This window comes from Oreochromis niloticus, linkage group LG3 (genome assembly GCF_001858045.2).
Source record: "Oreochromis niloticus isolate F11D_XX linkage group LG3, O_niloticus_UMD_NMBU, whole genome shotgun sequence".
In the NCBI taxonomy this organism is placed as follows: Eukaryota; Metazoa; Chordata; class Actinopteri; order Cichliformes; family Cichlidae; genus Oreochromis; species Oreochromis niloticus.
The window spans coordinates 44,554,825-44,572,581 of record NC_031967.2 but is presented as its reverse complement, the minus strand read 5'-3'; the positions used below and the strand labels follow the sequence as shown (position 1 = coordinate 44,572,581).

Below are 17,757 nucleotides of genomic sequence, written 5' to 3'. Positions count from 1 at the left end.
TGAAAATAACTTAGAGGTTTATTTTGTGACCCAGAAAGAGTAATATTTAAAGGTTTTTAGCCGCCATTGCCGGGATTGGGTTTTGGATGAAATGCATTCTGGGATATTTAGCTGTACCATGTCCACACAAGTCGCCACCGATGCATGCTCGATAAAACGGGCGGAGCGAGAACACATCTGGGATTTTTTTCACGTTCTCGGCTTGATGCATACTATGAATCGGAATAGTACTTGGTCTCCGACTGCTAACGTATCACGAGTACATGAGAACGCAAGTACAAACAAGTACGCATATTGAGGCTACATGCACATGTACCTGGGTATTTTTTAAAACGCAGATTTTTCTATGCGTGTGCACCTTTCGTCCACACGTAAACTGCGTTTTCTTTCTGAAAACGGAGATTTTTAAAAACGCCTGCCAGGGTGGATATTTTCGAAAACTCCATTTTTGCATTTACGTGTGGACGAGGAAAACGGAGAAAATGCAGCGTCAAAGGTGTGCGCATTTTTTGACGTCACATTGTGCGCCACGTTATTGTTTCGGTGAAATTAATTTCTACAATGGCAGACTTACACAAAATACTGTTACTGTTAATTTTACTTTCTGAAGTGTTTAAATGCTTACATATACACACACAGTTACTGTCCCTCGACACAGGACTCCTTTCTGCTTCTATGTGTAACTCCGCTCAGTCTCTGTCTCTAGTGCTGTAAGAGTAAAACTCTCTGGACTCGAGATGGGTAGAGCTCAGACGTGGTTTATTCCCCTCTCTGCAATAACATGGGATATGAATAACCATGGGTTTCGGGCAATAGCATTCCGCCCAAACTATCAAGAGAAGTTTCAATATTAGACACGACAGTCTCCGCTAGCTGTTAGCCGCTAGCTCAACGTGTCCACCTTTCCCAACGTCCAACCCATTAATTGGAAAACAAGATCATAAAACTAAAATCTACTCAGATGCTACTGTATGGACAGTTCATGCTGTTAATGTACTGTCATGTTAACCTCAATGAGGATCTTCAAATATGTTTTAAACTCATGTTCAATCATGGCAGACTGGGAAAGAACTTACCACAGCAAAAGCTTCCTTGCTACTAACGGGATAAGCTTAGGGAAAACCAGATTACCAGTAGCAGACTTCCGCTGTGGATTTTCAAAATAAAAGTTTCAAAACAAACCCATGGTTACGATCCCAAGTTTAACAGGAATTTAACAACAACAAAACTATATTCATTCTTTTACATCGTTACATATGCACCATCTTTGTTTACTCTTTCCCATCCATTTTTGTGTTTACGTGTGGACGGGATTTTTTTTAAAAACAAAAACGGAAAATCTCAGTTTTCAAAAATACCCGTGTACGTGTGGACGTAGTTGAGACTAGTGATGTGTCGTTCGCGAACGAAACGGCTCATGGAGCTGGATCTTTGAAGTGCACGACGTGAGCCGGCTCCTTATTGGGAGCCGTGGTTTTTTGGGGGGGTTGTTTTTTTCTTTCTGTCACCCTCTCTCTCGCCCTTTTTTCCGCTTCACTCCGCACGCGGGCCTTGTGCTTTGCGCTGGGCAGAGGGGGGAGGGGCGGTAGTTACACTCACATTAGCACAGGAACAGAGCGGGAGGGAGAGAGAGAGAAAGAGAGCCAGGGACAACAACGTCACATTGGAAAGGTATAGTAATCATCCACAACTATTTTCAGTTGCGGATGATAAAGGATTCAGAAAGCTTATTCATGCAGGCCCATATGACAGAGAATATGCATCTTCTTTTTGTTTTCATATTTTAATTTATATTTAATTGTGTTGTGGTTTGCAGTGTTTTGTGTTATTTCACTTTAAATTTGTTTAAAAGGAAAAAGCTGAAAATTTAAATAGTTAAAAGATTAAAATGTAAATAGTTAGTTTTTGTATTATATGATTTATTTATTACATTTTTTGTGGAGTGAATAAATAAAGTATATTTATGATGGCCCCTAGAGACAAAGCACGTACAAACTCCAAAACACGTACAAACTCCAAAACACGTAAAAATTCCAAAACACGTAAAAACTCAGAAGCACGTACAAACTCCAAAACACGTAAAAACTCAGAAGCACGTACAAACTCCAAAACACGTAAAAACTCAGAAGCACGTACAAACTCCAAAACACGTAAAAACCCAGAAGCATGTACAAACTCTGAAGCACATACAAAACACAACAGAAGTGCTCCAGAATGCTAGGCGCACTGTTGAGCTTTTGTTACCTAGTGGCTACACAAGCCAGGAAGTATCAACGATTGGATTTGGTGTGTGGTAGTAACAGGTAAAAGAACTTTTTAAAAAAAAATTATTTGAACTCCAAAGTGCTTGTCTATAAATACACAAACAATACACATATGCTTTCAATTGTGTAATTTAAGTGATCTAGGTAGCTCTGTTTTGGAAGTTCAGTTAAAGCTAGAAATGTGTTTTGGAGTTTGTGCATGCTTTAGAGTTTGTACGTGCTTTGTCTCTAGGGGCCACCGCATATATTTATATATAACATATATAAATAAACCACTTTTTTATATTAGTGATTCCTTTTGTGCATAATATTATATTATTGTTAACAATAAATTAATTAAAGCAACAAAACAACCCGAAGAGCCGGTTCTGAGCCGAAAGAGCCGGCTCTTTTTAGTGAGCTGAGCCGAAAGAGCCGGATCTCTAAAAAGAGCCGGAAATCCCATCACTAGTTGAGACAGGCCCACTGACAAGAGACACAGACCTTCAAAATAAAACAGGAAACACACCAACTGAACTCTAGACATGAAAACTTAACAGAGACTGGGGAGACAGAACATAGAGTCCTGAAACACAGGACAGAAAGGCACAAAGAAAGCACAATATGGAACACAGGAAGCCATATAACAAAACCTAAGAACTAAAACCATAATAGCCATAACCGAACCTAGGGTAATAAAAACTATAATGATCAAAACAGCACAACAAAGGATTCAGAACATAAGCGATAATATAAAATACAAAAGACTCAGAAATGCTGGGTCACAAGGACCCAGAACCGTGGCATCTATGGTTCTTTTTATGGAGGACCACAAGAGCCACCTGCATCAAAATAAATAATTCTGTGCTTAAATAATGAATTCATTTTCGAATTCCACATTTCAAAAACCATTTTCAAATTTCTTCGAAAGACCATTTTCTAATTCCAATTTAAAAACTCTTTTTCAATAGGCCTCTTGACCTGTGAAGTCCTCTCTGGGAAATGGGTCAGGTCCTCTTCCTTAAAACACAATTTAAATGTATACATTTCTATTAAAATATTTGGGTGAAGCTAATAGGTTTTAATCAGAATTCTGTTATCTTATAACTCCAAATTATTAACAACTGTTTCTCTAAATCTCATAAAGCAAATAAAACAAGTCTATCCCAGTTCAGGTAACACTTGAATAGATAAATCTGCCTAAATTCAATTGTGTAACGAACACTAACTAGTGTAGCAGCTAAAAGACAAAGCCGCTAAAATGACCTGAGTCTTTAGCAACGCCAGTAAACCTCTTCTGTAAATATCATGGGAGGAAAGAATTGGTGAATTGTTGTCTGATGCTTCTATTAACTATGCAATATAATTGGTCATAGCCTAGGGAGCTTAGAAAGAAAAGCGTCTGGACGTTTCACCTCTCATCCGAGAAGCTTCTTCAGTTCTCAGGTCAAATGGTGGAGAGTCCCAGATTTAAGCCCTATGGGAGTGTCCCCCAAGGGGGACACGGACCCCCTATTGATCCTCTACCTAATCACACGAGCTGAGATGTAAAAACGGGTGTGGGTCACAATCAGCCACGGTTTCGGGTGAACTCATTGTGGGCATCCTAGCCTCTTGACCTCAGGATATCACATGATACGCCCACGCACGTCCAGGAATCCACAGAAGAAGTTGTGCTTTTTGCTGATTTTGCAACCATGTGGAGTGTACATGAGTATATAAACACTGGTGTCAGAGCTGTTCATAACCTGCACACTGGAAGACTGAAGCTACTGGCTGACACTGAAAAGAGAGAAAGACCTTCTATAAAGGTTTGGTACAGACTCTTTAATTATCTTCTGTCCTTTCTTTAAAGAATTGACAGTACTTAGGAAGTTTTGTTTTACACAGAGACACCATGAAGCTGCTGGTTGTGTCTGCACTTCTTTGTGGATTGATGGTTCTGACCACTGCTGCTTGTGAGTATAACATATGTATGTATTTATATATAAATACATACTGTTATAATTTGATTAATGTATTAATTGCTGAAAAGCTTACAGTTGCATATATGGAACTAGAATTCCATGTATGCACAAATACATGTCTAAGAAATGTGAATTCCCTGCACTTTGTTAACTGACCTACACATTTTTACACATACCTGCACCTGAACCCTGTGAATCACTTAACAAATGTTTCACTGTCTACTTGCATGACTTATCAGTGATTGTTTATATCATGATTATAAAATACAAAAGGTGTCAACCAGAGACACATATACAACTTTTCATTTGCTCCCAGCCAAGAGTCACCTGGTCAAGAGGTCCACTGGTTGTCCTTTTGGTTGGACTCGCAACAGTGATCGCTGCTTTCTCTTTGTTCCAACAACCATGAGTTGGGCTAGAGCTGAGGTGAGTTTCTTTTTCTTTTCTGATTAAACCACATCCTTTTAACTGTTGCTAATTACTTTGAAAACTTCTGCTCTCTGTCACTCTCCACTGAAGAGAAATTGCTTGTCCATGGGGGCAAACCTTGCATCAGTGCACAGCAGCAGTGAGTACAAAACGATTCAGAGTCTGACTGCCCCTCATGGCAATCCTAAAACTTGGATTGGAGGGACAGATGCACCCCAGGTATTTTGTTTATTATTACACAGTATTTGTTAGGTGTCTAAACTACTAGTAGGCTAAAGTAACTTAAATAGTATGCCCAATGTGAGAATTTCCAGTTTGTTACATAGAAGGTTGTGTCCTTAATGTCAGTGGCTATGCTTAACCTATTGACCGCCCTGAACTAATGTGTTCAGTTTCTGTCTTCTAGGAAGGTATTTGGTTGTGGAGTGATGGCTCCAGTTTTCACTATTCATACTGGTGCCCAGAAGAGCCCACTAATGGTCAGAATCAGCACTGTATTCAGATGAATTATGGAGGTAATTTAGAACACAATAATTAACATGATTGCTTAATGTGTTTGAAAGGTTCAAGTGATCTAAGATACAAGCAATAAAGGCTGGTTAACTAGAGTTTAGGTTTTTGACTTGTTTAACATTTTACTGATTTCTCCTTGTGAACCTTTCAGGTTCCAAGCGCTGGGATGATACGCTGTGTGGTGAACATCTGCCATCTGTCTGCGCCAAGAAAGTCTAAGGTTTCTTGGACTGAAACTGATGTATGATGCTGTTTGTGTTTCGCTAGCTCTTACTTTATTTTGCAGCATTATATTTTTCCTCTCTATAGCACCCAAACAAAATGAACAATTAACACAAGTTGGGCTGTCATTAAGGCCTTGTGACTTTAGTGGGAGCAGACTTGTTACCAAAGGATTGATTTTATATTTTTCTTCTGCAGAGAAAACTGTTCTCTTCTTTCTTTAACATTAAAGCATCAAACAAGTATTAAAGCATCAAACAAGCATATCTCTGTGTTGTTTTTTGATTTGAGGTGTATATACATTAGAGATGGCACGATACCACTTTTTTATGTCCGATACCGATATCATAAATTTGGATATCTGCCAATACCGATATGAATCCGATATTTTTCCACAATAACGAAATAGATTCAACATCTTTCTTCAACAGAATTGCAGACTGCACAGTTGGTACCTTCCCAAAGGAAAAAGTAGTATTGATTACTAGGGTACACTCAGAAAAATTATGGTTCTTAAATGGTTCTTCAGATGTCTTCATGGTTCTTTAAAGAACCATCATACGTCAAAGAACCTTTTTATTTTGTAGATGGTTCTTTAGGTATTACAAATGGTTCTTTAAAGGACAAAAGGTTCTTCATCCTTAGCTATCTAAGTTTGATGGTGTAAAATGGCATAAATATTTATTCACTATAATGAGGCTGTGAATTAGTTTTGTTTGTGTGCATGTGTGTGAGAAGGGGGAGGGCGGGTTACCTGGCAATTACCTTTTAAGAGCAGATGGTAGGAAACTGAATGTTCAAATAAAAGTTAGAAATACTTGCTTAAAAATATACTGGTGGCAGGGGTGGGGGCCAAAGCCTAAAGACCCTACCCCCCACACCCCTAACCCCGCAAACCCACTGATCACAAATAATGTGGTAATAGAATATGGAATTTATTATTAAGATGTTTATGAATATGGTGAGTTAACAAACAGTAGACACAATACACACATCCAAATACTGTATTTCAGTTTTAAATTTTAATAAAGTATTACTATTTTCTGCTTCAAGGTATTACTTTTGAGATTATTATATATATTAGAAAATATAGCATAATGAAAATACTAGTTATTGTAAACTTTACAAACCACCCAGCAGTAAAGTCAAATTATAAAATACTAATAAATAACAACTGCACAACAGAATCTCCGACACACTTAGTTTTGACAAAGCACACTGCTTAGGTAAATGATCTCAGTAGTTGTTTATCACTGAGCAATTTGTGTTTTGAGCCAAATAAATGACAGTGAGAGAGAGAGAGAGTCAATCGTTGGGTTGCGCATGCGCAGACAGATTGCGCGACCGGCGGGCCTTGAACTTTTTAAGGGAAAAAACACTTTCTCACGGACGGTGACAGCGAAGCGGATAACAGTCTTGAGTACCTGCTGGTCTTTGAAGCTCTGGATTCTGGGACTGTTGGAAAAGGTAAAACGTTTTCATTAAAACCTTTTTACTGTTTTGTTTTTGTTACTCGTCATTGTAGCTTGCTGTTAATGCTGTGCTAACAATAACAGTTAGCTATGTTACATACATTAGCCGTTGACGTTAACGCAATTTAGTATCGGTATACAGAAACTGTTTTCCTAACAAAACCACTGTTATAATTAAGTGAAGGCGCTCCCAACTAATTGGCTTCTAAAATATGTGGTTCTATTGCGTGCTGCGTACATAACGTAATGTCAGCTAGACTGCTTAAAATTTATAATATTGTTAATGTCACTAAAATGGCGCCTGAAGCCTGTTGTGACGTGAGCTCTGTGTCTGCTCTAGAAACTCTGAAATTCAGTAGATCTGAGTCGTACATTAAATACTCACATCAGCCTGTACTTTGCATTCTGTAAGAGCTGTGTAAAACACAGCAATGCATAAGTCAGTGGTTCCCAAACTTTTTTTGCCAGGCCCCCCTTTTTTACAAGAAAAATGTTCGCGCCCCCCCCGCACAAACACATCCTCCAAACACACACACCCATATTTTGTTTACAAACTCCATTGCGGTTTATTTCACACCTCAAACATTTAGTAAACAATTAAGCAAATACAAGTAAACAGCATAAATTACAGGTAGTAATAAAATATACTACTAACTCTTTTATGCAACGTCCACACCTACACGGGTATTTTTGAAAACGCAGCTGTTTCTATGCGTTTGGGCTTTTCGTCAACACGTAAACAGCGTTGCGATTCACCGAAAACGGAGATTATTTAAAACTCCTTTTTTGCGTTTACGTGTGGACGAGGATTACAGAGTTCGTCACGCAATGCCAAGGGTATGTGCCTCTTTTCACGTCACGCTGTGCGCCACGTTATTGTTTACAGGAGATGAATTACAGAATGGCAGATAGAGACAAAATGCTGTTAATCTGACTATCTTCAGGTTTTACACGCTTACATATAGACACGCAGTTACTGTCCCTCCATTTAGAAAGGCAGAGGCGTCACGGTGTCATTATTTTACGTGTAGTTGTTTTTTTCCTGTGTAATATATTCAACATTGCTATCAATACATTTTTCAAAAAATGTCTCTCTGTGCAAAATGGGTTTAAACACATAAACAGCTTGGGATACTGTTTGTCCGTGATTTGAACCGGGGGAACAAATTACGGCAGGATCAGCCTGATATTATTTATATCCTGCAGTAACTTTACTGCATAAAGAGCTAACATGTCCAAAATGTCAGGAGTAGTTAGTCATTACAAGAAGTGTTTGTGAACTAAAAATCAAGAATGTGGGATCCTGTTTGTCCGTGATTTGGAGAGCCCAGCGCTGCTCCCGACGCAGGGAAACTAATTCTGCAGGGGAGACCTACCTTGGCACTTGTGCAGGTGAAGCCAAAGGGAAGATATGCTTCACCATATTTTCTAGTCTTTGGCTTGGAAGGAAGTTGGTTTGGAAACATATTTGGTGATACTTCATCTCCTGCTTTGCGTTTATGTGGGAGCCCCGTCAAAAACCTGTCCACAGTGTCCAAGCGCTCTTTTTTTCTTTTTCTTTTCATACCGCGCCCCCCCTGCAATGGCTCTGGGGCGGGCCCCACACTTTGGGAACCTCTGGCATAAGTGTTTTGAATGAATAGAAATGTGACACATTAGAAGATGTGTCTGTGACTGTTCCTGTGTAACTAATTTTCGGACTAGTTGACAAGTTATGCTCCGGCCATTTGATGTTACCAAGATAGATGTCCATTTGTAATATAGTTAAATTTTCTTTGTACGTTTCATTTATCCACCATCATACACAGTGTTGCCAACTTAGCGACTTTGTCGCTATATTTAGCGAGTTTTCAGACCCCTTGGCGACTTTTTTTTCTAAAAAGCGACTAGCGACAAATCTGGCGACTTTTTCTGGTGTTATTGGAGACTTATTTATGATGACTTTTTGACGTGAAAGCGCGAATCGCTACTACTCTCAACAAGCAGCGGGTGGTGCCATGGGCACCTGGCCTGTGCCAAAGGGCACACAGGCGGAGGATAGTCCTCACGCAGCTGCTATCAGGGCAGGAGACGTTCACACCTATGCGTCCAAACTGCAAATGAATCGCGCATGAGCGAAGCCGCTGCTCCCGCACTGACTGTAACGCAGTCAGTTCTTCTTTTACTGTTATGTTTTTTTGTGGATCACAAGGTTTAAAACTACTTATAAACACACACACACACAGACACACACAAAGTAACTCCACCAGAGTGCTTATTTCGGGTCACTTTTGCCGGTCCAAGCCTGGATAAAGGTGCAAGGTTGGAACTGTGACATTAAAAAAACAATAATTGCTAAAAGAAATTTAATTTGTAGTTCTAAATAAATTCTAAATGCATTTAGGACGTTTTTTTACTCACTTTATGTCTCTTCCACGATGTTATTTCTCTCTCCAACAACGTAGGTAGGTTACAATTACATTAGCATGACTAATTATGCAAATTAGGCGATGACGTCATTTGGCGACTTCTAGCGACTTTTAGGACAGCCAATAGCGATTTTCATTACTGAGGAGTTGGCAACACTGATCATACATTAAGCCAAGAAGAGGTCATTATACTAACAAGAGGTATCAACACTGGGCCGAAATTCAGCATGTGGTTAAAGTTTGTAATCCAGCCAGGGTGTAAAGATCACTCAGCAGCCAGTCGTAGAGCTGAAGCAGGTAGCATCAAAACATAAATCTACTTTACCCGGCTTAAATCACAAGACTACCTCTGACCGAAAAGCTGTAGATTTTTCTTGTTTGCAGAAATTAATTCAGATTCACACTAATTCTTTTCACAGCTCCAACAAAATGAGGAAGAGGAGGGAGAAAAACAATTAGATTGAATTACAATTATTTATCACCCTTATGATAAAACCCATGTCAGCCATTGGTTTATGGACTCTGTATTTGGAAGCCCCAACATTTGCTTTATTGCTATTCCAATGTTTTTTGTGAGCCTTTTGGGACCATATTAGGATGAGGGATCAGAATCTGGAGTCGTGCACACTACTGTTTCATTTAGCGTGTATCTATAAGATTTGTACAGCAGATCCAAGTTGTGCCTTGAAAACAGGAAAGTCATCTGCATAGAGGAGAACTTTAATAGCAGGCTTGTACAAAGTGAGGCTTTGTGCTCACATTTGCTGCAAACTCTCGTTTTAATTCTGTCACCCTGTTTTGATGCAGAATTCACTTGAAATCAGGGAAGAACTGGACTTGTTTTTTATAATTCGTTCTCGTGAATTAATTTTGTATCGCATACATTTGATTTGACTTTCTGCGAGACAACAGTCGTCCGCTGGCCAAAAAAGTTTTCCAAATACCTCCACATTATCAAGTCTGGATTTAGAAAAGAATAGCAAAAAAATCTGCACCTCCTGGTTCACATGCAATTTGTGTTTTTGTGTTCAGAGGCGGCGGCGAGAGGGGAGACCTCGGCTCATCCAGCTGGACAGCCTGACCAGGAGGAGTCTACATTAACTCGGCTCTTCCAGGGCACCCTGCAGACTCGGCTGCTGGCAACACTGGGATGATGTGAACGCCAAACAGGAGTCCATCACAGGTCGACTGCAGGTATGCGAGTCAGACCTTCTGAGGAGGGTTTCACTTTTCTCTCTTCTTTATAATTGACCTTTGTTTTCTCTCTCTCAGCTCCTTGTCTCAGAGTGGGAGGGATTTGAAGCACAAAGGGAGGAGCTTGTCGTTTGGTTGGCTGATATGGATGTCCACCTGAGTGAGGTTGACCAGCTGACAGGAAACACCTGTGAAAAACTGAAACAACTGCAGGTGTGGGGTTGTTTTGATATGACATATATTTGATATGATACATACGTCAGAGACATTATCCTAAACTGGACTAACAAAGAACCATGAGTCCAACTAGGGCTGCTCAATTAATCGAATTTTAATCTAGATTACGATCTGGGCTTTCAACGATCATTAAAAATGACTGAGCCGATTATTAGCACCTCCCTCGTGCTTTACTCTCGCGCTGCTCCGTGTGGCAAATCGAGCACACCTCTCTGCGATTCGAACACACGTCATAACAATTAAGAGGACCCGAGGGAAGCTAAGCAGAAGTTATTTGGAGAGGAGAGGATAATGGCTGCTGAAGAGAGAATGCCGCTGGTTGAAAAGAGAGATAAAACGACTTCAGTGGTGTGGAAACATTATGGGTTCGCGGAGTCAGACGTGGATTAAGTAGACATAGTGTGTAAACTTTGCTACGGTGTCGTAGCTGCACCACAGAGCAACACTACAAATTTATTCAAACATTTGAAGACCGCTCACAGAGTGACATACGATCAAACAATGAAGGAGCAGCAACTTTAGTTTACATACCTCAATGTCAGTTTGATGCAATTGTGCATTGTGTGGCTACACAGCTTGCCTTGATGTTTGGTTATTTGTATGCATAAATATAATGCAGTATTTTGAAGTTCACTAAACATTAATGTTTACATTTTTCATCTATTTTTTATATTGTAAACATTTGCACTGTAATCAGTATTTGCACACTATTTTATATTATTTTTTGACAATCTTTAAAGCCATTATTCAATACATTGTTATTGTTAAATAAATATCGTCAAATAATCGAGATCTCAATTTCAGTGAAAATAATCGTGATTATCATTTTTGCCGTAATCGAGCAGCCCTAAGTCTAACATTAAACTTACCTTACATAATGTAAGGCTGAAGTTCATTGATAATTTTATTCAAAAACTTGTTGTTGAAATATTTTTACTGAACATGCAAACATCTGCTGATGAAAATGTCTTGATTTATTGGTCTGTTATGAAGCTATTTCTAATGTGTTTATCACTTTTTGATGTTTTATTAATTAAACAATACATGTATTAATTGTTGTGTTATCTTTAAATATAGTATTTATATATTTATTTATTTATAGTATAGTAAAAATGTTATTACTGTTTAAATGACTAATATGTGACATGTATTAGTAGTGATGTGGTGCCTTTTTGTCTTTTGGTATACTGCTAAATGGCAATAAACCATTAATATATGTCTATGCTGTGCTCGTATTTATTTTACCCTACTTAAATTCAATTTATGATACATTTTATTTTGAAAGATTTAAAATGGTTCTTTAAAGAACCATTTCAAAAAAGGTTCTTTAAAATGGTTTTATAAAGAACCATTTGAAGGACCTTTTGAAAAATGGTTCTTCAAAGAACCATTGTTTGAAAGGTTCTTTGTGGCACCAAAAAAGGTTCTTCTATGGCATCAGTCTAAAGAACCACTTTTGGTTCCAGTTGGCACCTTTATTTTTCTGAGTGTATATATTAGACTTAATTGTTACTATATACAGTAATGGACTTCTATACATTTTACTTCAGCTTAAAAGTTTGGATGTAAGATTCAGATAATTATTTATTATTAGACATTTTAAATGAGAATAAGAAAGAAAAGTAATTGTTTGTGCCCCCTTTTCCCTGTTAATGCCCTACCTGGCTCCCTGGCAAAACTTTGCTAGATCCGCCCCTGCACAGTTACCAGCTGTCATCTACATAGAAAAGGATCCTGGTGTAGAAAGTAATATTAAATAAATTCTAACAACAGCTTATCAAGCTTAAACGTGCTGCTGTTGTTCAGCCGCTGGTTTCCTCTTTCTGGTGCAAAGTGGGCCAAAAACAAACAAGAGAGACGGACTCGCGACAGAAAAGCCGATCAGCTGATCATTAAGCAGTTTCACGATTGAAGTAGCAGCAGGAGAGGGAGGGGGAGAGAAGAGGCAGTCACTCCATATATCGGTTGCTAAGCTTAACGTGGGAATGCTTTACAAACATTCAGAGATGAACTTACACACTTGCTTTACTTCTCTCTGGGATAACTGTCGGAGATGAAATGTCGGTTTTGTAGCGCGGCTCCAAATGCTCAACCAGACCGGTGACAGGTCTAGCATGCCACAGCCGCTCTATCACGTGAGCGCACTGCTCCGACATGCTAAGGTTATGAGCCGAGTTACGCCATGTCGCAAGTTTTGTGAAGTGCTTTCGTGATATTTAATGGATCAATTACATTTTTTATTTCTCTCCGATATCCAATCCAGTAATTTATGTCAGTATCGGACCGATACATAATATCGGATCGGTCCATCTCTAATATATATATATTTACCAGGTACATATATTAATATTTGTCTACTCTTTTATACATGCATTAGTTCAGTTACCAACTTTTTAAAAACTCATCACACTGTCAGGGGGCGGAGAAATAACGGACTCGACAGCGGAGCTCCTTGCAGGTAACAGTGTGGTTTATTTACAAAGTGGAGAAAACAGTGGACAGCTGATCTTGGTGCAACAAAAGGTGAGTGGGTGGCTTTTTCCTCTTCTTTTCGTCCGTGCCCGAGAGGAGAATAAACACCCCGTGTTCTCCGGTTACCCTCGTCCCAGGTGGTGATTAGCCCTCGAAATTCCTCTCCTCTCTCCTCGCGGTCCCTGGCGACAAACAAACAGGAACCGTCTCGTCATCGTTGTGCTCTGAGTGAGAGGCTTAATTCACACATCAGCGGCTATACTACTGAGCTTTGCTAATACTCCAGCGCTGACTGAAGGTTGATCGCCCTGTTAAGTAGTCCGGCTAAGATGGCGGATGATTAGCAGCAGGTGCGAAGGTTTCAGCACAGGGACGCTCCCAGGAGCGCGCCCCCGACGGATGCAAACAAACAGAGAGAGGGAGGAGAGGGAACGAGAACACAACATCACAGGCAGGCCGACCGGTGAGGACCATCGGACCTTGACACACACATTCAGCAAACATGGGGAAAAAAGTGCTAAGATTTGTTATACAAGTTTGCATTACCCATTTATCCTGCAAGCCTGTAGGTTTATATATGTGCTGCAAGATTAAGTGATGTGATAACAATTTCATCTATTTTATGCGATTTCCTGTCAACAATATTCCTACTACAGCAGTCCTGTCTATTTGTGAGTCTTTCTATATAGCTAAAAATGACAAGAAATTTGTATACACAGTTCAATAAAGAGCATTACAATACAAATAAGTGTATCTGTAGCTTACTGTGTGTGTGCTCATCTCTGAGAGCAGAGAAATCGCAAATTGAAACCCAATATCCAACATAGTGAGGATAATAAGGGACAATGTTAGGCAAACAACTTTAGGCAAACTTTGGAGTGTAAATAACAGTATTTAGAGAGGTAAAGAGAGGAGAGATCAAGTGTACCTGGGGGGACCCTGAGTGGGGTCGACACCAGAAAACTGGAAGAAAGTAGACCAACACCTACACCACCACCTGGCGGGCACTGTTGGGAGGCAAGTTACAGTTGCAGATGGTCCACGTGCTGTGGGAGACCTCATGCCTCGTTCCTATACCAGAGATACCACGTCCCAGTGGCCCCAGGATTACAGGTCTGTGGCACTGACTTCCCACATCATGAAGACCCTGGAAAGACTCCTCCTTGACCAGCTACAACATATTGTCAAGCCAAATCAGGATCCTCTTCAGTTCACTTAACAGCCCCGCCTCAGAGCTGAGGATGCCATCATCTACCTGCTCAATCGTATCTACACCCATCTGGACCAGCCGGTGAGCACTGGAAGGGTCATGTTTTTTGTTGTTTTTTTTTACTTTTTCCAGTGCATTCAACACCATCAGTTGTTTATATTTCAAATATCATAAAATATCAGCAGTATTATTGTATCTCTACAGGTTAAAAATGTAATAAATAATAAGGGAAGGTGTTAAGAGATTTTCAAATGTTTCAAGTATTATTCTCACTTCCATTTGTACGTTATTGAAAGTTTATCTTTAATTTCAGTGTTAATAGTTGTTTACCCATTTATTCTTTCCATTTAATCGTATTTTATGGTTTTACTGTTTCACTGAAGTGAAACAGAAGTAAAGACAAAAGCATAGTGTTCTCAGATATGATTCACCCAGTACATTTCCTCTGCACCTGGTTCTCTACGAGCCGTTTCACTCCCAGGAAGGGGAGAGCAGGACGTTCTTATCTACACTCCCAAATACCAAGAGGGGCCTGTTCTTCAGAATCACACACACAGACAGACGCACACACACACACACATACACAGAAAGCGGCATATATGTGATATTTAGTGATTATCTACAGAACACACACACCCAGCTAAACTGGAACAAACCTGTTTCTCAGAGGCAAATCTTTGTCTCCTCCTTAAACAGTTGAAGCCACTATGTGACTATAAATAAAACCTCTGCCTGCGCTCGGGGTGGGATCTCCTCGAGATCTCACCCAGCGTGCGCATGTTGTTACCATCCAAACTGCTTTGAGTGTCTTGTTCAAATATTTACTCTTTACATTTATTTGGTCCTCCGAGCCGGATGTGGACATTGAATTTTAACTAATCTTGTGCTCCAACAGAGTGACCTCGTCGTTTCCTGGATTCGTGAACCCACGCTGCAAAGTCTGTCGCGACAGCCTGTTTCTAGTGAAACAGTAAAGACCAACTACGTGAATTCGCCGTTGGCCAGCGTTTTTAGCAAGAGGTCCACGATTCCAGGGAGCGAGGAGGATTCCCTCCGACCGGCATTTTCATCCGAACCAGGTGAATATAAACACTCAAGAACACATTGCGGCTAAAATCGGTTTTTAGGTTGACACGGTTCTTAAGAGACTCGTCCCTTAGGGACTGGAAGTCGGGAAAAGACTCGTCCTTTAAGGACTGGAAGTCGGGATAAACGAAACTGGAAGTCTTGTGAAGACTCGTTTCATAAGTATTAAGACTCGCCTGTAACACGGAACTGGCAGTCCCCTGGGAGACTCGTTCCGCAATTAAAAGGCTGGAAGTCAGGGATCTCACTCTAAGAGTGAATGGTAAATAAAGAACGTGTCAATTAAAATAGGATTATAGTACCGCGTGTGAAGTTTATGTGTTGTTGAGGAGTGAGTGACCTTTTGAATAGAAACAACAGGTTTCTGCACCACTCTTACTGTTTCCTGTGTCGACCGATGTACTGGTGAGAAGGGGTCAAAGGTTGCGCTTCAATGCATAAAATTAAGGCCGCCCTGGGTCTAGACCAGGGTAGAAGGCTGCCTTAATAACCTCCCCCGACTCTAATATCAGCGAAGGTCACACAGAGTGTATGTTGGCAGTATTAGTAAATAAGAGCAAAACAAGGTGTTTCCAAATACAATAAATCAAAATAAATTATAAGCAATTTACAATAAAATATTATTGATAACTCTAAGCCCAAAAAATGGGAAATAAACCCGCAAAGCCTGAATTGACTGCAGATGAACTATGGTTAGAAAAGAAATGCCCCAGTGCAGGACAAATAAGCGCAAACAGATGGAGAAATAAAAAAAAACAAAAAAAAAACTAAATGCCCCACATGGGAGGGAAAATGTAGCCCCTCTGCATTGACTAAATTAAAAGAAACCCTCCAAGTAGAAATAAATACCGAAAAGAATCCTAAAAAGAAAACAAAGCGTACACAAGAGTTGCAATGTTTTAAAGCATGGAAAGAGGAATGAAGTGGAATAAACAAAAGGTTAAATTAAAATAGAGCCTTATCTAATGTATTCAAATTGATAATAGAAGGATAACAACCTGTAAACTGGTATTAACAATGAAATATAGTTGGCAGGACGACCGTGCCTAGAATGGATAGAATGCATGAAACCAGATAACTCACACAAACACATATTAAATGAAATAGAGAGATGCATAAGGTATATTAAGGTTGTGTCATTGTTCAGCCAAGGAAAGTGTGTGAAAAGGAAAATGTCTCCAGCTTGGGAAAGGGTGAGACTGCAGCTCACCCTCAGCCCTTGGTGGACACAAATAATTAAGAGATAAGAATATTAATAATAAATTAATAATGACATGATATTAATAAGAAGAAGCATATTATTCAGTTATGATGTGAGGTGGATGATTGATAAAAATAGTCTGATTCAAGCTTAAGGTTTGCTCAAACTCAGTACAATGATATAGGAGATGAAGAAAATAAAGAAAATATGTAAACTAATTAAGTGCAGAGAGACACTTGACCTGCTTGTAAACCTGTCATCCTAGATGAGATTTTGTTAAGATGAAGAGCAAACCTATACTACCAAGCTAATGAGCAAGTTACACACTCTTTATTTTGTATTAATTTTTTTTTTGTTTTTCAGAGCAGAAGCTGCATGATATTAAAAGCTCACACATGCAGCAGTCTGTGAGCTCAGTTTTTTCCTCACACTTCTGCTTTGTTTCTGACAGCAGTTCTTTTTCTTTATGTGTCCCAACTCGTGTGTAAAGCGTTCATGCCATCAGCAACTTGTTTTTGTTTGTTTGTTTTGTTGGTTTGAAAAACAAATTTGTGATCATACTTGTGGATCACAGTGACACGAAATGATTAGGCACATGATTTACTGATGCCTAGTTTTAGAGCTGTGAGCTACGAGCTGTAAGCAATGCAAAGTTTTTCCCAATTTAGAGGTTTGACATATGTAACATGTGCGAGATATATGAATTATTTCAAAACGAAATAGAAATTGTTCAAAATGCCTTAAGAAAATATGTAGTGCTGTATCTACAGGGGGAAAAAAAAAAGGGGAAGAAGCATTCAGTAACTTGGAAATAGCCTTTCTACTTACATGTAGATGGAAGTGCAGGTTACGTGAAAGCTGTTTTAACACAGGCATTTGGAGAAAAACAACGTCTGCTTGCATTTTACTTCTGTAAATTAGACTCTGTTGCGTCAGGCCTGCCCACATGTGTGCCAGCCGGTGTAGCTGCAGCAGAGGCAGTAAAAAGTCAGCTGACATTGTTTTAGGACACACTTTAATCATCAAAGTGCCCCATGCAGTGACTTCAATTTTAAATCTAAGCCAATTTGTCTTACCTGACACATGTGAGACAACTCTCAAAT

At 39.5% G+C, this 17,757-nt stretch overlaps 1 protein-coding gene and 1 long non-coding RNA gene across 2 annotated transcripts; both read left to right on the top strand.

Annotated features, from left to right (window-relative positions):
• The first annotated feature begins 1,632 nt into the window (after window positions 1-1,632).
• LOC109194317 (ladderlectin) lies at window positions 1,633-5,371 on the top strand. Its single transcript, XM_025905050.1, has 6 exons — window positions 1,633-1,671; window positions 4,134-4,201; window positions 4,527-4,636; window positions 4,730-4,858; window positions 5,046-5,154; window positions 5,304-5,371. Exons 2-6 carry the CDS (start codon window positions 4,141-4,143, stop codon window positions 5,369-5,371), a joined length of 477 nt encoding a protein of 158 aa, XP_025760835.1. The 5' UTR covers window positions 1,633-1,671; window positions 4,134-4,140.
• Window positions 5,372-6,656: 1,285 nt separating this feature from the next.
• LOC109198912 (uncharacterized) lies at window positions 6,657-10,943 on the top strand. The gene is made up of 3 exons (XR_002059447.2): window positions 6,657-6,841; window positions 10,287-10,448; window positions 10,527-10,943. It is a non-coding gene; the product is annotated as an uncharacterized LOC109198912 (long non-coding RNA).
• Window positions 10,944-17,757: the final 6,814 nt, after the last annotated feature.